General features: G+C 41.0%; 2 protein-coding genes across 4 annotated transcripts in view; both read right to left on the reverse strand.

Moving 5' to 3' along the window:
- Positions 1–3,146: 3,146 nt before the first annotated feature.
- bcas2 (BCAS2 pre-mRNA processing factor) lies at positions 3,147–12,804 on the reverse strand. The gene is made up of 7 exons (XM_017716471.2): positions 12,648–12,804; positions 9,762–9,854; positions 9,575–9,645; positions 5,092–5,253; positions 4,890–4,940; positions 3,789–3,869; positions 3,147–3,700 (listed from the first exon to the last, which is right to left on the reverse strand). The coding sequence occupies exons 1-7, from the start codon at positions 12,738–12,740 to the stop codon at positions 3,574–3,576; spliced, it is 678 nt and encodes a 225-aa protein (XP_017571960.1). The 5' UTR covers positions 12,741–12,804; the 3' UTR covers positions 3,147–3,573.
- Positions 12,805–16,080: 3,276 nt separating this feature from the next.
- dennd2c (DENN/MADD domain containing 2C) overlaps positions 16,081–22,338 on the reverse strand; it is a 31,349-nt gene continuing 25,091 nt past the window's right edge. For all 3 annotated transcript variants that reach the window (XM_017716444.2, XM_037535811.1, XM_037535812.1), the window contains 4 exons: positions 21,387–21,495; positions 18,150–18,392; positions 16,963–17,049; positions 16,081–16,876 (listed from right to left, as the gene is read on the reverse strand). In XM_017716444.2, coding sequence (XP_017571933.1) covers positions 16,845–16,876; positions 16,963–17,049; positions 18,150–18,392; positions 21,387–21,495 — 471 coding nt within the window. In that variant the 3' untranslated portion in view covers positions 16,081–16,844. The remainder of the gene's footprint in view (positions 16,877–16,962; positions 17,050–18,149; positions 18,393–21,386; positions 21,496–22,338) is intronic.

Genomic DNA, 22,338 nt, shown 5'->3' on the forward strand with positions numbered 1-22,338 from the left:
AAAAGCAGTGTAAGTGGGTTTTAAGAAGAAATTTCTTCTCAGGAATGTTTGGTGAATGAGGCCTGTTATTTCGTACGTCTTAGTGTTTGGCCAGATCATTTGAGTTTTCTTAGGAAAGCTTCCAAGAATCTGGCCTGAAGAGTGACTAGTAACAACTAGAACTTTTATTCAAAAATCCCCGCTGGAATCTCCTCTTCATTTTCTGATCACTCTTTATATGGTGACAGTTAAAAAACACGCATGATCCCATTGACATCCCTGAAGGAGGGCTGATACAGAGACTATGGGTCTTTATAAGTTTTATATACCAGAAATGGTCATAATTACGGAGCATCCTGTAGAAATAAAATTAATGTATGGCCACACCTTATTAAAACGTAGAAAATGGTCATGTAAAAATGAATTATGTATGTGGCCACGACTCAGTAAGGCGTGGGACTGAGATGATTAAGTCATGGCCATGACTTAGTGAGGCGTGGGAACGAGATCATGGCTTACTAAGTTGTGACCATGACTTAATCATCTCATTCCCATAGCTTACTAAGTGGCCACATACATAATTCATATTTACATGACCAATTTCTAATTTCTTCTTTCTTTGAAGAAGCAGTCAGGACTGAAACACTCCATATAACTTCAGCGTGAGTGGGCGGAGCTAAACTGCTGTAGACTGTGAGGGCTCATATTTGTAAATGAGTGAATATTTGTGACATCACAAAAACAGTAAATTCAAAAGGAGCTGTTTTTGCAGCTTCTATATAGGGACTGCAGAGTGAATAGTGCATTTGGAAACTTCAACAGTGTTTACATAGTGCATCAATGATTTTAAAACGGCTTAAAAATGTGGTTTTCCATGATACAGGCCCTTTAAGGGTATGTTTGAATTGCACTGGATTCTTCTCTTTACACGGGGATTTTCCTCTTCAGATGAAGTGAAGGGAGTACACTGGAGAAAGCGCGAAACAGGAAAAAGACACAGCCATGGGTTTTCCAAGGGGCTGGGGGAGCTTTTAAATCAAACAGCAAAAGTTTGACTGTGTTTTCCCAGCTAGAAAGTTCCAATAAATCAGTACCTGATTCTGTGGTATCTGGTCTGGTTCTGTTTTTATGATGCCACTTTCCTACTTCGTCCTTACATCAGGTTTTTGAAGAAAGCGGAAGTCATGACTGCGTTTTTTGTTATTTATCTAATTCATTTCTTCTCTTCTATCATTTGTCTTTTTTAAGATAAAGGTTATGAGTTGCACCAACTCTGAGAAAAGAGTGAAGACGCTGTCCAAAAGTTTGTAGACACCTGCTCATTCAACATTTCCTCTGAAATCAAAGGTATTAATGTCCCTCTTCGCTGCCGTAACAGCCACTATTTTTTTAGGAAGACTTTATGCTAGATTGGTGTAAAGATTTGATGGCAGCCAAAAGAGCAACAGTGAGGTCAGGTATGGATGTAGGACGATCAGTTCTGAATATAAAAGGTATGATACAAACTTATGCAAATGTTTGAACACCCCCAGTCAAATGATATTTTCTTGATATTCTGAATGGAAAACAAGTTCACAAATTTTTCTCAAGTAAACAACCTTCAGGAACTTTAGTGCAGTTTCTGTTTATTTGCAGAGTTTAACACATTTCTCAGCTTCAACAATTGATCTGTGTACTGTTTTCAATTACATATAGGGTTTAAATGACTTGCACATCGTGGTTGTTTTTTACATTCTGCACAGCGTCCCAACTCTTTCGGAAATGGGTTTGTAAAGTATTATAGTCCGATGATTTTTACATAGGCCACATATGTTGTTTTCTTCTATGTTAAATTCAGCAAATAAAAAGTAATTGCGTGTTAAAATGTGCAGCGGAGCGTTTTTACGTATTGACGTCTGTACATGAAATGTCACTTGACTGGTTGTGCCCAAACTTTTGCACACAACTTCATGTGGGTAAGACACATGGGTGTGGTCAGTGGTGGCGAGAGCCAATTAGGATGTTAATGTTTTGAGTTTCGTAATTTTTTTTTTACTGTTCTCTTTTAATGTTATCGTGTTCCCTTCTTTTTTGTCTGTAAATGCTGTTGCGGCTCCACTGTACGTAATCCATGTTTTATGCAAAATTGAAAAAAAAGAAGGAAAACCATAAATCCTAGATCTTAAATATGTAACAGTCCAATGCGAACAGCTCCCCTTCACCATTTAACCTAATGAGCATTCACTTCATCACACTTTACTTTCAGAAATGAATACATTCTCCTAAAAGAGACATCTTCTACTTCAGCAAAGGAGCCAGGGAGCTCTACTGAGTCTATAACAGTTTAATTATTGAGTCTAATTCCAGTTCATAAAAATTATACCCCTTAGTCCCATCATGGTGCATACATCATTCAGGCCAACTCTGCCTTGCTAGAAATCGAGCTAGAGCAAGCCTTATTTTCCTCAAAGCAAAAGAGTGCTAATTTCTAACAGAACCCCTTTTCAAAAGGGTTCTATTTAGAACCATCTACAGCACATGCTGGGTCAATCGGAATAACCATTTAAATCATGCAAAAAGGTCTTTGAGCCTTCATGGTTCTATATAGAACCATTTTCTTTATTAAAGAACCCTTGAAGAACCATAAATTTAAATGCGTAGGATGAGAGGTTTTAGCCGAGATTTTACCTATGAAGCATTTTCATTCTGTACTGTAATCAAAGCTAAAGACGTTTTAGAGGCAGGCAAAAGTTTGTCTTTTAACCTCTTATTCTCCAGGGTATATTTTGGTTTGTCCATCTGAATTTACATGACCAAATCAAGTCAAATTATTCAGTAACTGCATGAAATAAATTTTTATTTATTAACTAGTAAAAGCTCTCCTCAAATGAAGTGTTTTATGAACACATACTGCTATATTTATAATTTACAACTGAAAGCAAAAAGATGCTCTTTGTATTATTTTATAAAAATCATTTTTACAGAGCAGATCACTGAAGAGACGCCACCCGTTGTGTGGTTCAGCTTCTTCTATTACAGGGGTTTAAAATTACATTCCCACATCTACTCGACTGGAAAGAGGACAGGTCCAGCTCTCACACAACACCCACTTTTTGCATGTAGCTTTTAAAATACGAAAGTTATGAAGAATGTTTTGGAACCACCAGTGGTCTCAGAGTTCAAGAGGCTACATGATATGAATTTTGTTTAATGTGAATGTGGACATCAGGTCATTTTTCATTTCAGGTTGAGTTAAAATTATTTACCTAATTTCAAAAGTCAAGCACTTTTCTTGGACCTTCTACTCAGAAATACACACATTTATAAAAGATACTCGACAAACAGGTTTTTATTTAACACCCTAAAAAAGAAAAATTACTGGTTTACATTTATACAAAAAAAAAAAAAAAAAAAAAAAAAAAAACCCTAATAAAATAGTCTAGTACAAGCTTTAGAAAGCAGCTACAGTTCAGGTGTTTAGCTTCCCATGCCGTCCACTGCTCACTTCACAGTATGGAGATAGACTCCACGCCGGTCTCTGAAAGGCCTTTTCCACATACTCTGACAGACGGTTCATCCGTTATTACAGAATTTGCTGGGCAGGTGCGTCACTTTCTAGAAGTCCTGTCGGATATTCTCCTTATTTTCCTCTCCCTGCTGCTGTCTCAGCTGTGTGACATCATTCTCCAGCTGCACAATGGCACGCTCAATCTCATAGTTTTTACTCACAAGGGACACCCAGCTGTCAGAGATAAAGAAAAACAGTCAATGCGTGAAGTTGTGTTTCATAATAATGAATTTCTTTTTAAAATGATACTCAAATCCCTCACGTTGACTCAAGCTCTCGCAATTTGGCTCCTGCAGTGAGCTGGTCGTTCTTTCGCTGCCAGTTCAAATCCTGAATCTGCTTTCTGAAAAGAGAAGACGGTCAGGACCAGATTAGAGGCAAAATCTTTGCTTGGAAGCTCTGTTAACCTATCCTACAGCACCGTTTTCCTTTGTTAAAAGGACACTATCCACAGTACTTGGATACCAACTCTTTAGTGAATTAAGCTCATTTAAAGCGCATTTGTTGCTGACGCAGGCATTAAACTGCATTAGGGATGTAACAGTATAGTGCGTTATACCCTATTGCTGTTTCGTGACAAGCTTGTGGCTTGACAGCTATGAAATGCCTGGCCACAGCTTTCTTGCTCTGGTATCCACAGTGACCAGGCTTATCCACTTCTGCCTCAAAGTTCCCTGGGCTGATGATTCTTAAAAGCATTCCTAAAAAGTGGTCTGTTTACATCTTCTGGAATGATGCCATCACACAGTCATCAACAATATTTCAAAACACCACTTAAATAGGACCCTTCTCAGAGTGAACCCCCCCCTTTAACCCACTCTGATTCCTTAATCATAACCTCTCACGGATCTGGTGCACTGCCCCCCCCCTCAGAAATTCCCAGAGAAAAACTATCAGTGACCGATGTTAGTGGTCAGGCGTCACAGTCCCAAGCCAAGGACCATCAAAATGTAAATATGCTGAGGTTTTCTGTGCTTCTCTTTTCAATACCAGCATAGGGGGAAGTCTTGAGACACTCAACCCTCTAGAATCTAATCTGGTGTAATCTCTTGATAAAGTTGCTGTATGACATGATGTGTTAACTAACCGTACTACTGGCTTCACCGCATGCAGTTTAATACGGTCTGATATGATTTTAACTATAAAGATCCATACCTCTCATTTCTCATATAACTTCAGTTCAATGCCAAACACCAGCTCGAAGGGGTATTATTATTTCTGCACACGCAATGTGCCTTTCCATTATACACTGTATGCCCCCCTTCCCCTCCCCCAGCTAAAGTTTTGCCAGTGTTAAATTTGACTAAATCCGACAGTCACTATGACCATTCTTACTTTGTCACACATACATAAAGTTACTTACCGAACCTTCTGCAGCTCCTTCTGTGCATTTTCAATCATGAAGGCCAAATTACTGTTCAACAGAAACAAGAAAAGCAATCATGAAAAGGAGCGCACACCAAACTTCAGTTGTTAACAACCTGTGATTTAAAAGGTGCTAAAGAGTGAAGATTCTCACTGAGAACGAGGATTAGACTAACAGACAAAAACAACTTGATACATACTCATTAGACACTTTCCATGCATTGGTCCCATACTGTGCCATCAGTTCTAGGTTTTCTATGCGCACTGCCTGGTGTTCCAGCTGGGCCATGGAGTTATTCACGCAGTCCTGCCACGCTGTGATGTCATTCTTTTGTCCAGACGATGGGGCTGGTAACTCGTATCTGAAGATAAGCATATGTACATTAGAGAACATTACAGAACATTACAGAGCACTAAGACACAAAACTCCATGACTGGAAGTACGAAAGCCTTGACTGGATGTCATGGAGACTTTAATGAACAGCCCATCGTCACATCCCCTTGACCTGCTGCTAGGTTTGGTCCTTGGAGTGGTGACTACTGATTGCTGCACAGACTCGAATTAAAACTGCTCAGTTGCAGACGCTGTACTTTTATCTTACTAGGCTTCTGTTATTGCATGCAATGCATCATCTGGTCGTGCCCCCTAGCCATCGGCTATTCAGGGAAGCGGGGGTTTAGGATTAGGCATTTACTGTTAAAGCAAGTAAATAAATAAAATCATGCATTCCAATGTTACCACCACAATGTATGAATTCATTCAGTGCTCAAAGAAAAAAAAAAAGAAAGAGCGCAGGCGTTTCAACAAGGCTGGTCTAGGTTTAACATCATCTGCTGTGCCTGCTTAAACCACAAAGAAGCATGTTTTCTAGTGAGAAGCTGACTTCTTGCTTTGGGTTGGTAGTTTGTGGTCAGTTTAACTAATCAAATGTAAATTGTGTGTTTATGGCTTATAAATTGCTTCTTGTTAAAATAAAACAGGTAAGGCCCAACCATGTGAGGTAGCCCCCTTGTTTATGTCATGTGAGGAAGGGCATTCATTATCATACATCAGTTTAACAAACAACGGGTGGAGAGGGGAGGGGTTCGGGGGGGAAGAAAAAAGATCCACCTCACGTTGTTATACAATGTTCTAAAGCCAAAAACATATCAGGCATGATATGAACTAACATTACACATTAAGAGAAAATAGAATAAGTTTATGCATCTTAAAGCTGCAGACATTGTTACAATCATACAACCTGACAATCGCAATACATGGAAACTATAAGCTGAGAAACAGTTCAGGCCTGTTAATGTTCATACTGAACTCATGGTATCTTATTGTTTTAAATAGCCCCTCGCTTCTAACAGTCACTGGTTTTCATAGAATATGAACTGAATATGGCCCTTATTCAAAGTTTCATGAAGTGAACAAATGACTCCACCCGAAAAGGAGTGGTGATTTGAGAGCAACTGATTAATCAGCTTCTGTGACTACATATTAAATCACTCGCGTATCATTTACAAAGGACATACCCAATTCAAGTTCATACACATTTACATAACACAAGCAGGTGCTGCAAGAGTGAGCCAATAAAGAGCCCTCAGATACACGAAACTAACCTGAAACCAGCACCAGTTTATTTTCACCCTTTTCCCAAAGGAAAATGAACAGTAAGATCGAGTCTCATTGGCTGCCCTTTATGAACTCCACCCCTTTAAAAGACTTTACAAGTGCAGCATCGAGGACCTCTAACAGTCAAAGATCCAAGTCTGCAAATTTTGATTCACATTTCCAAAACATTCAAACTCAATTATCCATCATTTAACAGAAGAATCTTCACATGTGTAAGTTTTATCATTTATTTCCATCATATTTTTGTATGATTTTGATTTCTTAACCACATATCAAGCATTCAGACTGTTAAAAGGAACTTGCACTTTTCCCCAGATACAGTTGATCAGCCAAGACATTTTAGTACGATGACCGACATACTAAACAAAACACCACTGTGTTGCTGAATGCAGCCATTGTAGTGAATGGAGCATTATTTAAAAAACCCATCCCTGAATTTCCTACTAAGTTAATTCAAGAAAAACTATCACCATTTGGATCCAAATGATTCATAAAAACAAGTGTATGCTTGAACGCAACTAGTTTAGGCCAGTTATGACTTGGTCAATGATTAATTGCCATGTAAACAATTGTGATTAATGTTTTAATCGTATTTTCTTGTTTAATGTAAACAGCTATTTAATTACAAACCTAGATGGGCACTTTGTATATTACAAACTTGACAATAGCAGAACCATTTCACTGTGTAAAGAACCATTTAAGTATAAAATGATTCTATAATAGAACCAATGGCTTTAAACAGAACCATTCATTTTACAACAGCTACACTCAGTCATCCATTCTGATATCACACCACTGATCTATCTACATACATGATGCATGGCTGCCCTTTTAGTGTGTTTGATCAGTTTGTGTCCACAGGACTACAGTCGGCCAAATATCTTTGGTTCTGCATCATCTCAGTGTACACAATGGCCATTTTCAACCAGGTCTTTAGGCATTATTTAGAATACAATTAAGGATGTCTCAACTAGTCTTTGCAATTCCAAGTCCTCCAACACTGAGTACGAGCTGGTAATGAGTCTGATCTTTGCATTTTCACAGATAAGACAAGCTCAGGGTGAGGACAAGGGAAGATGCCAAACTACAGTAAAATCACTTCAGCTTTATTATGCACATATTTGACTTTCTGCAGTGATGTATTCTGTTTTTTTTCAAATGAAAATTCTATGGTGTGTTTAATATTGAATATGATCCACTCTGCTAGCCCTTCATGATTATTTGGCTGCCATGTACAGTGATAAACTCTGACCTGATAGCTTTTATTTTTACTATTTTGTAGGGAAAATATATGTAGTGTAGCGAATGTGCTAAAAATTCTGCACATGCCGCAGCCTGCGCGCTCTCTCTCTATCTTTAATGGGAAAACCCAGAACTGCCTGGCAGAGGCAGTGAAGCAGAACGTTTCAGTTGTAGTTTCGGACCAGTCACGATTTGTGAGCGACAGAAGTCACGGGTGTGTTACAGTTTTGGCAACATATGGCTCACAGTAAGCAAACACAAAAGCCTCAAGCTTACTTTATATGTGCCCATGTTTTGACAAAAGGCAGCAGCACTGCTCATGTTGCAAGTTTATTCCCCCTCTTATCCTCGCCGTGTTCTACAGGGGGACTGTGGTGAGCATCCTGAGCAGCTGCATCATCGCTTGGTTTGGGAATTGCACCGCCTCAGACCGCAAGACCCTACAGCGTATAGTGAGAACGGCTGAGAAGATCATTGGGGTCCCTCTCCCCTCAATCATAGACATCTATACCACACATTGTATCTGGAAAATCCACCAGCATTGTGGACGACCCCATCCATCCCTCACTTGGACTTTTTTCACTGCTGCCGTCTGGCAGAAGGTGCCGGAGCATCCAATCCAGAGCATCCAGCCAGACTCTGCAACCGCTTTATTCCTCAAGCAATCAGGTTTTTAAACTCGCAAGGACTGATATGAAAGCACCCCCCGCCATGCATACTCTACACTCGCACACCTCTTTTGATGCTCTACTTGCACTATCTGGAACATTGCTGCTAACACTGTGTTTACACTGTTTATCACCTCAATAACGGCTGTGTTTGTAGGTCATCTGCCTGTGTGACTCACAGATCACAGCATGTTTAATATCTTTGCACATTATTCTCACTACCTCATGTCCAGAAATGTGTGCCAAGTCGGTGCTGCACTGCCCTGTCTGTTTACTGTCTTATGTCCAGTGACTTCACTGTAAACCAGTTCTACATTTAGATTTAAGCAACAGAACACAAGAGGGAGTGCATCACCACAAAATAACATCACGGCTAATTTAGTCGCTGTGATGTCATTGGCGATCACACAAACTCGAGTGTTCTATTGCTTTTATACAACAGTTAAATAAATAAAATGAATAAACTGGCTGTGAATGCAGCGTTTAATATGTTTTATTGTCAGAAGTTCCTTATGCAAAATTAAAGCTCCTTAACAAGCAGCTTGTTGCTACGTCAGAGTAACGAGCTCCGCCCACTCTCTGCCCAGCCGGCAGCTCGCTCTCCAGCTCCTTACACCAAATTCCCAAACTGTCGTCACCACTGAGCAGCTTTGTTTTTTTATTGGCTCAGCTTTATGGCTCAGTCTGATTTGGTCAGACTCTGAAGATCAGACTACATGTTTGGCGAATGATATTGGGTTCATTTCTGGCTGATTCCAGGTTGTTTAGCTGTTCTTCTGTCACAGCTGTTGACTAAAAAGCTGCTCAGTGGTGACAACAGTTTGGGAATTTAGCGTCGTCTCATCTTCAGAGTCTGACCAAATCAGCTGTTGGTCAAATGTGATCTTAAAAGTATCCATTTTTTGTAAGAAGTAAAAATGTTCAAATGGCTTGAATGTCTCCTACAGCTGTCAAACTTGTTGCTTAGCAACAGCTACTCAGTAGAGTGGTACAGTGTCTGAAAAACCTGCCTCAACCAATCAGCTTGCATGGCCGAAACTAATTGTTGTATAATTAGACATTTAGATCTAAAGACTTTTACAGACATTTGAAGACCAACTTAAGAAAATAACTTAGTCTTAAGTTTTTAAGATCTCTGATTTCTATGATACCCACCTCTTCATACTGAGCAGCTCCATGGGTTGGCGGGCAGCGAGCCTCTCAAATTCATTCCGCATGATCTCCGTCTACGGTTGCAGAACACAAACAAGTCTGGCTTGTCTAAACACTGAAAGTCTCCATGAAACAACAATGCTGGCACAGGCCTGTAATACAGTTCCTAAAAACAAAAACTAGAACCTACCTCAAAAGCAGAGAAATCTGGTGTTGGCAGGTAACTTAGGTAATTCTTTGTAGGTCTGTATCGCCGTGTCTCCTCCTCCACCAAGGCAGCAGCCTGAAAAAGCAGTTGAATGCCGTTAACGTATTGGTCTAGTTTGACCCCTCAAACTATCCATACTTCCACCCTGAAGCCCAGCTGCTCAGAGCTTTTTCTATGACTTGTCAACTTTAATCCTCTCATTCAAACGTAGCTTTTAGATGTCAAAATGTTACACTGACTAATTTCTTAATAACAGCTTTTCCAGCTGCTGCAATGTCGTGAATTTGTTCATCACTGAAGCACATCAAAACACCACCAGCATTATAAAACATAACTCAGGACACTATGCTGGACAGTGCTTGTGGTTACAGTCACTGAGGAGCTACAACGTGCAGCATCACACTGGACGTCAGTTGTGAATATGGAAAACTGTTCACCCCATTTTCTTGTTCAAGCTGTTTACATTCAGGTGATAAAGACTGAATTATAGAAAATCAGAGATAAAGTCTGATAAGGCTCATGTTGTTCATTCATATCTAACTAAATGTAGTGGAAAAAGTTCAAAATTTAGCAAATAAGATGATCAATAATTAAAATGACGACATTCAATTGTCTGACAGCCCTTACACACACACACACACAAATTATTATGCAAACTGGATTCAAGTGTCAGATTTAATTTTTTGTTTCTCATGGATGGTATTATGTCTCAGGGCTCTTTGGATCACTCAAACCACTCAGACACCTGTAATTACTTTGCCAGGTGAGGCCAATTAAAGGAAAACTCCTTAAGGACATTCCACATTATTAAGCAGGCCACAGGTTTCAAGCGACATGGGAAAGAAAAAGAATCTCTGCTGCCCAAAAGCATCAAATAGTGCAATGCCTTGGACAAGGTATTGAAGCTGCTGGTGCCTCTGGAGTCCTGTGAACCTCGAGGTGTAGAATCTTCCAGAGGCTTGCAGTTGTGCATAAACCTACTATTTGGCTACCCCTAATCAGTGCTCACAAGCAGAAGCGGTTGCAGCGGGCCCAGACATACACGAAAACTAATTTTCAAACAGTCTTGTTTACTGATGAGTGCCGTGCAACCGTGGATGGAGTAGTGCATGGTTGGTGGATGGCCACCATGTTCCAACAAGGCTCCGACATCAGCAAGGAGGTGGCGGAGTCATCGGGAGAGAACCGGTAGGCCCCTATAGCGTCCCTGGAGGTGTGAAAATGACCTCAGCAAAGTATATGGAGTTTCTGACTGACCGTTTTCCCCCATGGTACCAAAAGAAGAACCGTGCCTTCTGTAGCAAAACCAAACATCGGTGTCATTGGCTGCCATGTGTATAAAGAGAGAGAAACTCAGTGTGGCCACCATCCTCCACTGACCTCAACCCTATAGAGAACCTTTGAAGTACCCTCAAGCAAAAGATCTATGAGGGCGGGAGGCAGTTCACATCAAAACAGCAGCTCTGGGAGGCTATTCTGACATCCTGCAAAGAAATTCAAGCAGAAACTCTCGAAAAACTCACAAGTTCAATGGATGCAAGAATTGTGAAGGTGATGTCAAAGAAGGGGTCCTATGTTAACATCTTAACAGGCCAGGTTACATGTTTCTGATTGAAATAGCTTTTGATTTCAGTACATATAACCTCTTAATGCTGCAAATTCAACAAATGACCATTTTCAGTTCTTTACAACATAAAATGTTTTGAAACTTGTGCATAATAATTTGGAACAGTGCATTTTGAGTTATTTTTGAAAAAAATAGACTCATCATTGGGAGGCTTGAATAATATTTGATTTATACTTATTAAAATTATACTGACTCATTCACACTGACCAATTAGGAAAATCAGCTGCAAGGGGTGGGCTGACAACAGCTTCAACTCTTCTGGGAAGGCTTTCCACAAGGTGTATGAGTGTGTTTATGGGAATTTTTGACCATTCTTCCAGGAGTACATCTGTGGTTTATTCTAATTCATCCCAAAGGCATTCTATCAGGTTGAGGTCAGGCCAGTCAAGTTCTTCCACACCAAACTTGCTCATCCATGTCTTTATGGACCTGCTTTGTGCACTGGTGTGCAGTCATGTTGGAACAGGAAGGGGCCGTCCCCAAACTGTTCCCACAAAGTTGGGAGCATGAAATTGGCCAAAAAATGCTTCAGCAGACTTTGGTTTGAAAATAGAGTTCATTTCACTGGAACTAAGGGTCCGAGCCCAACTCCTGATAAACAACCCCACACCATGATCCCCCCCCCTCCACCAAACTTTACACTTGGCACAATGCAGTCAGACAAGTACAGTTCTCCTGGCAACCACCAAACCCAGACTCGTCCATCGGATTTCCAGATGGAGAAGCGTGATCCGTCACTCCGCTGACCCCGCTCTGTCATTTTACGTGGCCGACGACTTCGTGACCGAGTTGCTGTCGTTCCCACTGACTTCCACTCTGTTATAATCCCACTGACAGCTGACTGTGGAATATTTAGTAGTGAGCAAATTTCACGACTGGACTTTTTAAGCAGTGATTAAAGTGACTGTTCGAGCGCGCCTTTTTAAAGAGGCCCTAGCTGAAGATGCTGCACCTGTAATCCCACCAGTTATAATGGGCTGTTCTGGTGGTCTTTGTGTTGCTTGGTGCCGCTGAGCTAAAGACGCCTAACACTGCAGGAACGCCCGGCCGGGTGGTTCCGGCTTTACACAGATGAGGCTTAAGGTGGCTTCAAGTTCGCCAGATTCTTGTTAGAATTTTCCCGTTCCACCTTAAATGGTGCAGCCGCTTTTAAGGTGGAACGAGGAAATTCGAACTGGAAGCCAACTTCCGCTTCACATATCGCCACCAAACACGCTATTAAGCGCTATAAGACTACTTACAGCTTCTCTGACTCCCGGCGCATCGTAGCCTTGATCAAAATAAGGCAGCGCGTCCACAAAGACCTCGCCGGCCACTGAGGAGGTCCCAGCCATGTCTGTGTCGGGGAGGAAGCGCTGTAGCAGCACGCGGCCGCTTTCTCACGGTCTGTGTTTTAGCGCCACCTGCTGCTCTGGAGCCCGCTGGAGAAAAACACTAACGTTGCTCACAACAGGATTAACTTCACCGTTTCTGTTGCTCTTTCTTTTCTTTTTCTTTTCATTTCTTAAGGTGTTTTACCACGTGCCTAATACTGTTAAGGTCTGGTGCGTTCTCGTGACTTCAGTTAATGTTGTTACTCGGCTGTGTCTCAAATAAACTCTGCGCTCCCTACGTAGTGAACTACTACCTAGGGCACGACAGACGGTTGGCTTGATTACACCATGAATCTACGTTTCTGCTCATTCACACGCATGTATTCCGTCTTGTCTCTACTGATCTTCATTCCTCTCCTCTCCAGTGCAAACCTCCACCTCTCCAGATTCTCTTCCACCTGCTCTCTACTCTCACCACAGATTACAATGTCATCTGCATACATCATGGTCCATGGAGCCTCCTGCCTGACCTCATCTGTCAACCTTTCCATCACCATTGCAACAAGAAGGGGCTCAAAGCTGATCCCTGATGTAACCCTACCTTCACCTTGAAACCATTTGTCACTCCAACTGCACACCTCACCACTGTCTCACTATCCTCATACATGTCCTGCACCACCCTAACATACTTTTCAGCTACACCTGACTTCCTCATACAGTACCACAGTTCCTCTCTTGGCACCCTATCATATGCCTTCTCTAGATCCACAAAGACACAATGCAGCTTCTTCTGACCTTCTCTGTACTTCTCTACCAACACTCTCAACGCAAAAATTGCATCTGTGGTACTCTTTCTGGGCATAAACCAAACTGCGGCTCACTGATCTGAACCTCTCGCCTTAGCCTTGCTTCAACAACTCTTTCCCATGCCTTCATGGTGTGGCTCATCAACTTTATACCTCTGTAGTTACTGCAGTTCTGCACATCACCCTTGTTCTTAAAAATGGGGACCAGTACACTGCTTCTCCACTCATCAGGCATCCTCTCACTCTCCAGGATTTTGTTAAACAACCTGGTTAAAAAGTCCACTGCCTTCTCTCCTAAACATCTCCATACCTCCACAGGTATGTCATCTGGACCAACTGCCTTTCCATTCTTCATCCTTTTTGAAGCTGCCCTCACTTCCACCTTACCAATTCTCTGCACTTCCTGATCCACTATCTCTCCACCCGTTGTCCTCCTCTCTCTCTCGTTTTCCTCATTCATTAGTTCTTCAAAGTACTCCTTCCATCTACTCAACACTCTCTGTTCACTCACTAGTACATTTCCCTCTCTATCCTTTATCAGCCTAACCTGCTGTACATCCTTTCTAGCTCTATATTCGATACAAGTCCTTTACTCCTTCTTTACTGTCCAGCCTCTCATACAGCTCATCATAGGCCTGAGCCTTTGCCACCATTCTTTTCACTATGCGACTAGCCTCACAGTACTCCTGCCTACTTCCTTCATCTCTCTGGTTATCCCACTTTTTCTTAGGTGCCTTCTTCTTCTGAATACTCTCCTGGACTTCCTCATTCCACCACCAACTTTCCTTGTCTTCTTTCCTCTGACCAGACGAAACACCCAACACATTTTTGCCAGTTTCTCTCACCACCTTAGCTGAAGTTTCCCAGTCCTCAGGTAGCTCCTCACTGCCCCCAAGGGCCTGTTGCAATTTTCCCTGAACTGCCTGCAACAATCCTCCTCCTTCAGCTTCCACCATCTAATCTTTGGCTCTGTCTTCACTCTCTTCCTCTTCTTTGTTTCTAATCTCATTCTACAGACAACCACCCTATGTTGCCTTGCTACACTTTCCCCTGGTACCACTTTACAATCTCCAATCTCCTTTAGGTGGCATCTCCTGCTAAGGATATAATCCACCTGTGTGCACCGCCCTCCACTCTTGTATGTCACCCTGTGTTCTTCCCTCTTCTGAAAATACATGTTCACCACAGCCATTTCCATTCTCTTTGGAAAGTCTACAACCATCTGACCTTCCGCATTTCTGTCTTTCACACCATACATACCCGGCACCTCTTCATCCCCTCTGTTCCCTTCACCAACATGTCCATTGAAGTCTGCACCAATCACTAATCTCTCCTCTCTAGGGACACCATCTACCACTTCATCCATCTTACTCCAAAATTCCTCTTTCTCCTCTAACTGACAACCAACCTGTGGTGCATATGAACTGACAACATTCAAAATTACACCATCAACCTCCAACTTCAGGCTCATGATCCTGTCTGACACTCTCTTTACATCCAGAACACTTTTCCCAAGCTGTTCCTTTAGGATTATCCCTCCATTTCTCTTCCTCTCTACGCCATGATAGAACAGTTTGAATCCACCTCCAATGTTCCTGGCCTTGCTTCCTTTCCATCTGGTCTCTTGGACACACAGAATATCTACCTTCCTTCTCTCCATCATGTCTGCAAGCTCTCTGCCTTTACCAGTCATTGTCCCTATGTTCAGAGTCCCTACTCTAACCTCCACACTCCTGCCTTTCCTTCTCTCTCACTGCCTTTTAACCCGCCTTCCTCCTCTCCTCTTTGATGGTCTTCAACCTACAGTAGTCCAAGTTCCACCGGCACCCTGCTGGTCAACAGCACCGGAGGCAGTTGTTGTTAACACGGGGCACCATTTATCAGGGCTTGGGACCTGCGCCAGAAGTACACAAAGTACACCCCTAATGGTCAAACACACCTGATCACACTTGTCTTTTAATTGCCAGGTTAAGTAGGTGCATTTGAGTAGGGAAACCTCCAAACTGTGCTGAACACTGGCCCTCCAAGACCAGAGTTGTGTGCCCCTGCTCTAGAACATACACTATATGAACAAAAGTATTGAGACAGACCTTGCAATTATTGAGTTCAGGTGTTTCAGCTACACCCATTGCTAACAGGTGGATCAAATTAAGCACAGACCCTTGCTAATTCAGAGACTTACATTGGCAATAGAATGAGTCAGAATGATGAGCTCAGTGAATTGCTAGTGCTAATTGTTGTTACATTGCTGCAAAGGGGGCTAACCCCATATTGTTGCATAAGGATTTAAAATGCGATGTAATAAAAGCTCTTGTAGGTGTCCCAATACTTTTGTCCATACAGGGTATCTGAATCAGTTAACTAAAGGAACACATGGTTGATTTGGGACACAGCTGCTGTTTACTCTTGCAAAATGTTAGTTACATGTTAAGCCCTCAAAACAACAGTACTGATTTGCCAGTAATGCAGACAGAAAATGCCATATATATGCTGCTACATGGGAAATGCACTGCTGAAAGCTCAAATACATCAAATGATTAAAGAAACAACACAAGTAACATGAAGGTATTTTATTTGAAAATGACACAGAACATTCATGGTTATACAAAACACCCATATAAAACTGTACAAAATGTCAAAGTATTCTGAAATGTCTTTGCAGACATTAATCCACAAAAATCTTAAATTGTAAAGAAAACAAAAAGAAGAAGTGAAATCAGAGACGTAAAATCTATCAAGAAGCATTATCAGTGTGCCTCAGAGGAATTATAAATACATATCTTCTGACGGTGATAAGAAACCACCTCTTCATTTTAACCACAATTACCTTTGAATTCCCACTTTCCAAGTCTGGAAAGGCTTTAGGGTTAAAGAAAATTCCAGATCCGTTTCCTATAAAATAGAATATTTCATTTTCTGAGTTAAAAAAAGTTCAGGGTTAGTGTAAAAAGAACTACTTCATTAGCCTGAATCTTACAGAAATTAACCCAAAGATTTCTGCTTTACACAATAACATGACGCATTCTTCTCCCTTTCCTCCCAGCTCTAATTCAGTCCTTCGTTGTTGCTTGTTTATAAACTCCATTTCCAGTTTTCAACCCAACACAATTGCACTGGCGCTCCCAGCAGGAGCGTTTTAAGGGTGGAACAGGCCCAGTCCAGGCTTGACCTCATCTCCACATGGCTGGACAGTTTTCTCCGAGGAGAAGGATCACTGCAGCGATCGCTGAATCACAGGCCTCCTCTAAGCGCTCTTTACAACCATGGCTTTCGTCATTTGGCACTTGACATCCGGCTTTTTCTCCGCTTAGGCAATCCCTCACTTCTTCTGTAAGAACTTCATTTTGTTCCCTAAAAACACAACAGACCGTCAGTGGGAGGAAAAGAGGAATACAAATGTTTTCCTTTTTTGGTAGGAGGTGAAGCGACTGTCTTACCGAGTCCCTTGAGGAATTTGTTGACTCCGCTGGGTTCAGGCTCAGGACAGGAGGCGAGGTATTCTGCTGCTCGGACTTCAAACAGGCCTGTTCAAAGCAGACAAACATATACATTAACACAAAACTTTCTTTGATGTTTGTGTTAAAGAGCTGGAATATATAAGAGGAGGGCAGGAAACTGGAGGGCCATCAAGAAGCACTGTGAGCTGAAGAGGAAGTTATGGGAACATCTAAAAATGATTGGCATATAAACACAGAATTTAACTAATGCTTACAGTCATAAGGTTGTACGCAAAAGTTTGAACGCCCCTGGTTAAATTACATGTTTTGTTTTGAAAATAAACTATATTGCCAAAAGTATTCACTCACCCATCCAAATAATTGAAATTAGCTGTTCTAATCACTTCCATGACCACAAGTGTGTAAAACCAAGCACCTAGGCCTGCAGACTGCTTCTACAAACATTAGTGAAAGAATGGGTCGCTCTCAGGAGGTCAGTGAATTCCAGCGTGGTACTGTGATTGGATGCCACCTGTGCAACAAAGTTAAGTGATACTTTGTTGATCCAACAACCGGGGAAATTCCACCTCTGCATTTAACCCATCCGTGAAGTGAAACACCAAATACACACTAGTGAACACACACTATGGCATTTTTGTACAGGGTATATTTGATGTTTTTCACACTTTAAACACAAACAGTAATTGTGCATTAAAATGTGCAAAGTGTGCTCCCTGCAGAGCAGGGGTGTCCACTCTTGTCCAGAAAGGGCCAGTGTGGCTGCAGATATTCATTCCAACAAAGCAAGAGATCACCTGCTAAAACCAACAGAGTAAACAAGTGGAATCATCAGCTTGTCTTGAGTCAAAACCTGCAGCCACACTGACCCTTTGTGGATAAGAGTGGACATACAAAGTCAACAAAACGTCATTTGACCAGGGGTGCCCAAACTTTTGCATACGACTGTGTGCGTGCATTTCCATTATTTTACAACACCTTCAAAAGTGGCTCAGCTCATGGATCAGATTTTAGGACTGGATCTGTTTTATAACAAGTATTCTACAAAAGCACTGAACACGGCTCAGCCAATCAGATTCTAGATCCGTTTTATGATCGACCTTCCAACACAGCCTTAGACCTCCATCCATCTTCAGCATGGCCTTCTGCCTGTCCAAGTCTTCACTCACCCTTGACTCCCCCCTTGCGGAGTTCTCTGTCCTGGATGAAGCCAGCGAACATCTGCGTGTCCATGAAAAGCTGGAGGAACTGGCGCACCCCACGGGATGGATGAGACTTCCTGAACGTGTCCCTGTTGAGCTCACGGACGCCACTCGGCCCCGTCTCGCTAATGTGCAGTGAATAATGCCCCACCAGCTCCACGAAGAAGCGCACAAACGCCTCAGACACCAGAGCACTCAGATCACACTCTTCTGCAGGGATGGAAGGTTTTGGGAAAACATCAAGGAAAACATCAAGGACAAATTATAATCCAGCCAAAGTTAAAATGCTAACACGGCTAAATTAAGTGGCCATAATTAATACCATCTCAATAACTGGTGGCCACCAGCTTGTACTTTTTATTAGGCAGATTAATCTCTGTAATAAGTGACTAATTCATAAAGTAAAGAAACATATCTACAAAAACATGCACAAGTTAAGCGAACTCTCCACTGACTACAGTCCACCACTAAATCACACGTCTAGGTCTGCGTAATGTCTGTAGTAAGAATGGAAAGTCAGCTGTAAAAAAACAACTGTGGGACTAGCATTATGTTCACTTTTGGCAAACAGCATGTTAACTGTTATAAATGTAACTTCGGAGGAAGCCAGTGTTGCTGTTCAACAATAACTGTTTATTCCCTGTAATAAAGGTTTTCAAAGCCCCCTACTAGGCCTTCTTACAATTTTAAGTTCTCCATTATGAGGAACAAGTGTTATAATAAGTAAAGTTATTATAAGTGTTTGTTTACAGTATCTTAGTTTGTTTTTATATCTTCTAGTGTGGTTTGATTCTGAAACTTGTGAAGCATGGCTGCTTTCATGTGGCACTACTGCCACTGAAACTTTCCATCCATAACTTGACACAGAGTTCAACTTGTGTATAGGCTGGGCAATATAATTTGATAATACAATTTGCATTATTAGTGTCAAGTTAAAAAACAACCATCAGAAACTTGGTGTGCAATGATTTTCATACTGTGGCACACAAAATCGAGTAGAATAGGCCTATTATCCTTTTTTTTTTTGTAAAGAAACACGCAGGTGGTCAGTTTCAGTACTGACAATATCCAGTAAAGCATATTGCTTGGTAATAAAATGTTTCCTAATAACAAAAGATTTTCATACTGCCCTCCTCTGAATGTATGCAGTCATGTGTGTGCATTCCAAGTATTTTACAACAGCTTTGAAAACAGTTTAGCTCACAGATGAGAATTTAGGAGATGTAAGGATTTCATAGCAAGTCAAGGGCTTTAAACATGGCTTAGCCACTTGTTTTTCAAGTTTCATAAATACAGTTTATAAGGTGAGAGCTTCAGTATGTTTAAGTGAGTTTAGATCTCTCAGAAGATGTGGCATCTTAAGTATACTTAAAAAGCACTCTGTGGACATTTGAGTACAGCTAGAAGCTCACTTTGATGAGTGAATTAGTTGATGTTAATGCATCGTTTTAGCTAAAAAGATGTCATTTTGTGTCAAAACAGTTTTCATTTGAAATATAATGCCAGCTTTAGGGATGCAACAAATTGTGATATTGGTTATTTTATATGCACATACACTATATGGACAAAAGTATCTGGACACACCTCTTAATCATGGAATTCAGGTGTTTCATTCAGTCTCATTGCAACAGGTGTATAAAATTAAACACCTAGCCATGCAGTCAGCCTTTACAAACATTTGTGAAAGAATGGGTCGTTCTAAACAGCTCACTGAATTAAAGTGTGGTGCTGTAATAGGATGCCATCGTTGCAACAAGTCAAATGAAATTTCTTCCCTCCTAGTTATTTCATGATCAACTGTGAGTGGTATTACTGAAAGGTGGAGCAACTCTGACCACGTAAAGTTACAGAGCGGGTCGCTGAGTGCTGAGGCGCCTAGTGCATAAAAGTCACCAACACTCTGCCGACTCAGTAACCTCAGAATTCCAAACCTCCTCTGACATTAACCTCAGCACAAAAACTGTGCACCAGGAGCTTTGTGGCATGGGTTTCCAGTTGCATGCAAGCCTTGCATCACCAAGCACAAGGCCAAGCGCCAGATGCAGTGGTGTAAAGCACCGCCACTGGACTCTGGAACAGTGGAAATGTATTCTGTAGAGTGACTAATCACACTTCTCTATCTGACAGTCTGATGGATGAGTCTGGGTATCGTGAATGTTACCTGCCTGACTGCACTGTGCAAACTGTAAAGTTTGGTGAAGAAGGGATAATGCTATGGGGTTGTTTTTCTGGGATTGGTCTAGGCCCCTCAGTTCCAGTGAAGGAAATCTTAATGCTTCAGCAGACCAAGACATTTTGGACAAAGGTATGCATCCAACTTTGTGGGAACAGTTTGGGGAAGAATCTTCTCTGTTTCAGCATGACTGGGGCATGACAGTGACCAAAGCAAGATCCATAAAGACAAGGCTGGGTGAGTTTGGTGTGGAACAACTTGACTGACCCACACAGAGCTCTGACCTCAACCCCATTGAAAACCTTTGGAATGAACTAGAACAGAGACTGTGTCAAATGGTAATTGATGAAACGCCTTTCTGGATGAATAGACAAAAATTCCTACAGACACTCTCCAAAATCTTGTAGAAAACCTTTCCAGAATGTGGAAGCTGTTGTAGCTGCAAAGAGGGCACCAACTCCATATTAATGTCTATGGATTTAGAATGGGATGTCATAAAAGCTCCTGTGGGTGTAATGTGTAGGTGTCCCAAAACTTTTGTCCATATATTGTATCTGCAGTGACATGAATAAAATGCAGACATTTTTGCATACAGGCCCTGGGTCATTACACAAAAGTGGTTCATCAAATACTGTTTAGAAATGTCTGACATATGTAAATATTTGATAAATGCTGGTATTATTTGTCTTATGAAAGCAAATATCTGTTTTCTTGCAATCACTGTGCATTTTGTATTGTCTTCCTCCTGCTGGTCAATTTCATCATCTTCGCTGGCTTTGAGCAAGGAAGAAAACACCAATCAGGGCAACTGTTATTTATTATAGTCTAGATTTATCTCCCTTCAGGGAGATGCTTAATAATCTGAAAAATCATCAGTCAACACGGCAACTGAAATGTAGCCAGTGGAGACGTGGCAAAAGAGACAGTGGACCACACCCTTAAAACAAAAAGGTCAGTGAGTATCAGGCAGAAGCTGTATTTTCATCTGTTTATGAGCCACATGTTTGTGCAAACGTGGAATCTCTACTGACCTCCTCTCCTGTAATCGTCGCTGTGCTCCAGCATCTCCTCTCGATTCTCCAGGACCTCTTGCAGGGCTGCTTGGAGTTTACTGGGAAGGATACAGTCCTCATCTCCCAGCTAGAAGGCAGGCACAAAAAAGAATGGTTTATTTAAAAAAAAAAAGTAATAATGTGTAAATAGGTATAATCTAGGAAAATAAACAATTCTACTGTCTACATAACAGAATGTATTAGAGGTTAATATATACAATTATACTGCCATGAGCACCATGAGCATATTATACTGCATTATAATATGTTACATGTGGCAATACTCTGACACCATTAGACAAGGTTTTACTGTTCAGACTGCTTGTAAACAAAGAAGTCTTATCTTGCATTTTTTTCCTTTATTACACGCACTTACAACATTTTTGTTGTTTGTGTAGCAAAAAGTCATAATTTATTTTTACATAACCATTTTCTAACATCTCTTAAAATCGAAAACTTTCCTGTTACTGTTCCTTTAAGACTTTGCACTCCTTATAATGTCTATAATAAAATAATGTTTGGGCTAAACTGCTGTAGGCTAAAAGGGAAAATACAAAAGTATATATTTTATATATATATATATATATATATATATATATATATATATATATGTGTGTGTGTGTGTGTGTGTGTGTGTGTGTGTGTGTGTGTATGAGAAAGGTGAAAGGTATGTTTAAAAAGTGTAACAATGTTTACACACTATATCTAATTATTAAAAAAAAAAAAAAGGAGAACATTTTGGTTCGTCATGATATTGGCCTTTTAATCCATCCAAAAATGTTGCTTGGCTAAATACAATTAATAAGCAAATAATTATCTTTTCATTTTACCTTTAATTCATTTTTATACTTCTTTTTTAACATATTAATTTATTGTAAAGCATCTTTTAGCTGCTACATGCATGAAAAGTGCTCTATAAATAAAGTTATTA

This window comes from Pygocentrus nattereri, chromosome 28, assembly GCF_015220715.1.
Source record: "Pygocentrus nattereri isolate fPygNat1 chromosome 28, fPygNat1.pri, whole genome shotgun sequence".
NCBI lineage: Eukaryota > Metazoa > Chordata > Actinopteri > Characiformes > Serrasalmidae > Pygocentrus > Pygocentrus nattereri.